Here is a 3279-nt window from a genome sequence, read left to right as displayed (position 1 = left end):
GGGAAAACTGGTCTTTCTTCATTTCTGAACGATAGCGTTGGTACTTTTTAAATTTTGTGTCCTAACAGAATTACTTTTTTCTCGTGCTAATGTAGTTTAATTTTCAGGGTCAACTTGGACCAAAATTAGTATGGAAAGAATAAGAAAAACTTCCAAATGGGGAGTTTCCTGGGAAAACTGTTCTTTCCTCATTTCTGAACGATAGCGTTGGTACTTTTTAAATGTTGTGTACTAAATTATAGACGCCAGGTCTGAAGTGGTTAATCGCATCGATAGAACGTAAAGTTAGCGTTTAAACGATAGATAATGCCGAGGACAAATTTTTAGAATAGTTTCAACGTTCGACGAACGTTTTAGTTCGTTCCTTAGGAACAAGGTTAGCAGGAAATTTCGAGGCTGTTATCGTCGCGATGGAGGGACTCGAGCCGGAACAGGATAGAAATCGTTCGATGAACTTTACTTCCCGGCAGGAGGATCTCCCATTCACCCTCCAAACCCACCCCATTGTCTCATTCCAGAATTTCATGGCGAGAGGAAGACCTCTGCGCGAGATAGGAAAGAGGAAACTCTTTAACAAGACTTGAAACTACTTGAAACACCGAGTTTGTTTATTTAAAAATTGCAACGATATTAACGGGAGCGTATTTGATGCGAAAACGTTGTTTTCAAAACGCCCAACGTTATTAAACGCTCGACAGCGGTTCACGGATCGTCATACGACGCTGTTTACTCGTGATCGCTGGCTAGAATTCTTTTTCGTCCAGTTCGGGACGTTAATTAAATTAGGAAAGGAGGATACAGCAACGCGGGGAAGGAGATTAAACTGTTGTCGGGGATAATTGTTACCGGTGCTCCTTATTCTTCGCGTGCCACGCACACCGTACACGCGCACCGCCACTTGACCCCATAATAATTGGCGCAATTGCCGGAATTATGTCGCGCAACGACGGCTTGAATGGCGGAAAAGGGAAAGACGTACGAGAAGACCGTTAATTAGTCGGCAACCAAAACACCCGTATTATTCCATTGGGCGAACAGGAAACGTCTAGCTCTTTTCGTATGCTGAAACTCTTCCGTTCGTCCGGACCAAGTGTACTTAGATTTGTACTCTCTTATACATGTAGCAGTCTCGCTCTCCCACTGAAACAAAACAGCACGTGTATTTAATATATTTAAACAGGCTGAATACATATTTAAAATCTGGTTCACGAACACATAAACATAAGATACAACGAAAAATGAAAGTAACACGTGGTTCACACCTCGGACGTTTCTGCGTAGCTATGCGTAACTGGTCTCCTACCGTTATCGGCGCTTGTTGCCGAATGCCAGGCCTTTGTTCGGCGGTCGACCCCATCGATTCTCACATTCCATTCCCAAACATCGACTATATGTATATGTATATTTGGTTGACTGATCAGTTCATAGCGTTTTATTTTTTCTCTAACCCTAGAGCAATTCGTTTCCTGTTTGGCAAAGTGTTTGGCAAAGTTCCGTTCTACGAACCCGTGATAATCGTTGTTTCGGATAATTTAATTCTGTATTATTTTTCAAGCTTAGAAATGGAATTTCCAGGGGGACAAAAATCAACATTTCCGTCGTCTGCTTTTCTTCGCGAATCTCCCGAGCGGCCATCTTTTTTACCTCGATGAAGAGCGAAGACAAGAAGATGTCGAAAATGTTGATTTTTACCTCCTGGAAATTCTAAGCTTGGAAAATAATGAAAAATTGAATGCGGAATGCATATAAATACTTTGCTAAATAGCGAACAAGTCGTTCTAGGACTAAAGAAAAAATAAAACGGTACGAACTTGTTAGACAACCCAATATTTAAAAAAAAGTTATTCTCTGTACCTCTGTAAGGAAGAATAATTTATCCTAAGACATTAGGATAGATATTTTCGTCGAGTATCAGCCTTCCTACTTTGTCGCCGATTTACGCCACCTTGGCAAGAATTCAGTGTCTCAATATACTCTTAACGACACTTGAACGATTTCCATGAATTTGCTTTGAACTAACGTCTCGCCTAATTGTGAAAGTTTCGCTAACATGTATCGATAGCTAATTAACAACCAAAGGAATTAGCTTCATAGACGATATACAATTGAATTGAAACAAAAATATATTTCACGACACCTTTCTACTTTCGGTAAAAAATGCTCAAGGCTCCAACAATGTTACTAAATAAAAAGAACAAAACAAAGTGGTTGGAGGCCTAAATGCCATTAATTGCCCGCAAGCAGTAATTATGCAACGAAGCTTGCAACTATATTAGGTAAATTGTTTCGGGCAAAGGCTAACAATTTTTGATAAATATTTCCAGACCTATGAAAGTTCGTAATGCGATAAAATGTCGAAAACAATAGAATGGTCTACGCTAATGGGCATTTCCCCAGCTGTATTTACGGCACACGTGCAGTCGAAAGTGGCTGATGCCAAAGCGGCTGGTGTATCTTCGGCATTGAACCTCGGAAAACGACACAGTGATGCTTTGTTCGTAGCTAATTTCGAAGCTCAGCCAACGTCGTCTTGAGCCGTGTAGTGGCTCATCCGAAGCGATCGTGTGTGTTCATAATCTTTATTTATTGTGACCATTCGAGTGGGATAGAATTTTTATGGTCTTCCTAGCGTGAGGTGTAATACATCCTCGAGAATCATCGACGGATTAAGAAGATCATTCAACGGGGTTGAACAGATTCTGCATCGTCACCGCGTCAGACGTTTGAATGGACGTCGAAAAGGCAAAAGGTATAAATAGTATCGACTAATTTCGTACTTTAAAGGTGCTTATAATTTTACCATTCTTTTTTATTATACTTTAGTGTCACTGTTCCTCTTCTTTGTTTTCCTCGCAATATACGGAGTAACGTAAACATTAACGGCTTTCAGTGTCTCGCGATAAGGGAGCCATTGTTCGAAATTATGACAACAGGTGAAACGAACCTTCCGTTCTTGACACCGTTTCAATTTCACGCCCTGACACGCACGCAAAAATAGTCGGTCGTGAAATGAAGCCAGCTGCGGCTGCATTTTGTTTACGATCCAGTACGGGTACTAAAATATGTTACATGTACACAGCCATGGAAATCGTCGCGAAAATACGTGTAAGTGATCCGCAGGAGAATCATTCTTTACGCATAGGAGACAGTGTGTCTTATAAACAACAGCACGAGAATGATTCTGTACGCATAGGACACAGTGTGCCTGATAAACGATCGCAGGAGAATCATCCTCTACGTGTAGGACACAGTGCGCCTTATAAACAATCGCAGGAGAAT

At 41.0% G+C, this 3279-nt stretch overlaps 1 protein-coding gene and 1 long non-coding RNA gene across 3 annotated transcripts in view; one reads left to right on the top strand and one right to left on the bottom strand.

The window, feature by feature from the left end:
* The window catches only part of LOC128879381 (uncharacterized), a 3023-nt gene extending 1705 nt beyond the window's left edge, over positions 1-1318 (bottom strand). For both annotated transcript variants that reach the window (XR_008457618.1, XR_008457619.1), the window contains exons 1-2: positions 1263-1318; positions 847-1140 (exon numbers count right to left, since the gene is read on the bottom strand). This is a non-coding gene — a long non-coding RNA (uncharacterized LOC128879381). The remainder of the gene's footprint in view (positions 1-846; positions 1141-1262) is intronic.
* A 1215-nt stretch (positions 1319-2533) lies between these two features.
* Positions 2534-3279, top strand: part of LOC128879413 (synaptic vesicle glycoprotein 2C-like) — a 13683-nt gene continuing 12937 nt past the window's right edge. The window contains exon 1 of the mRNA XM_054128521.1: positions 2534-2749. Within this exon, the coding sequence (XP_053984496.1) occupies positions 2728-2749 (22 nt within the window). The 5' untranslated portion in view covers positions 2534-2727. The remainder of the gene's footprint in view (positions 2750-3279) is intronic.

This window comes from Hylaeus volcanicus, chromosome 7 (genome assembly GCF_026283585.1).
Source record: "Hylaeus volcanicus isolate JK05 chromosome 7, UHH_iyHylVolc1.0_haploid, whole genome shotgun sequence".
Taxonomy (NCBI): domain Eukaryota; kingdom Metazoa; phylum Arthropoda; class Insecta; order Hymenoptera; family Colletidae; genus Hylaeus; species Hylaeus volcanicus.
The sequence above is the reverse complement of the archived record's forward strand: the minus strand, read 5'-3'. Positions and strand labels throughout refer to the sequence as shown.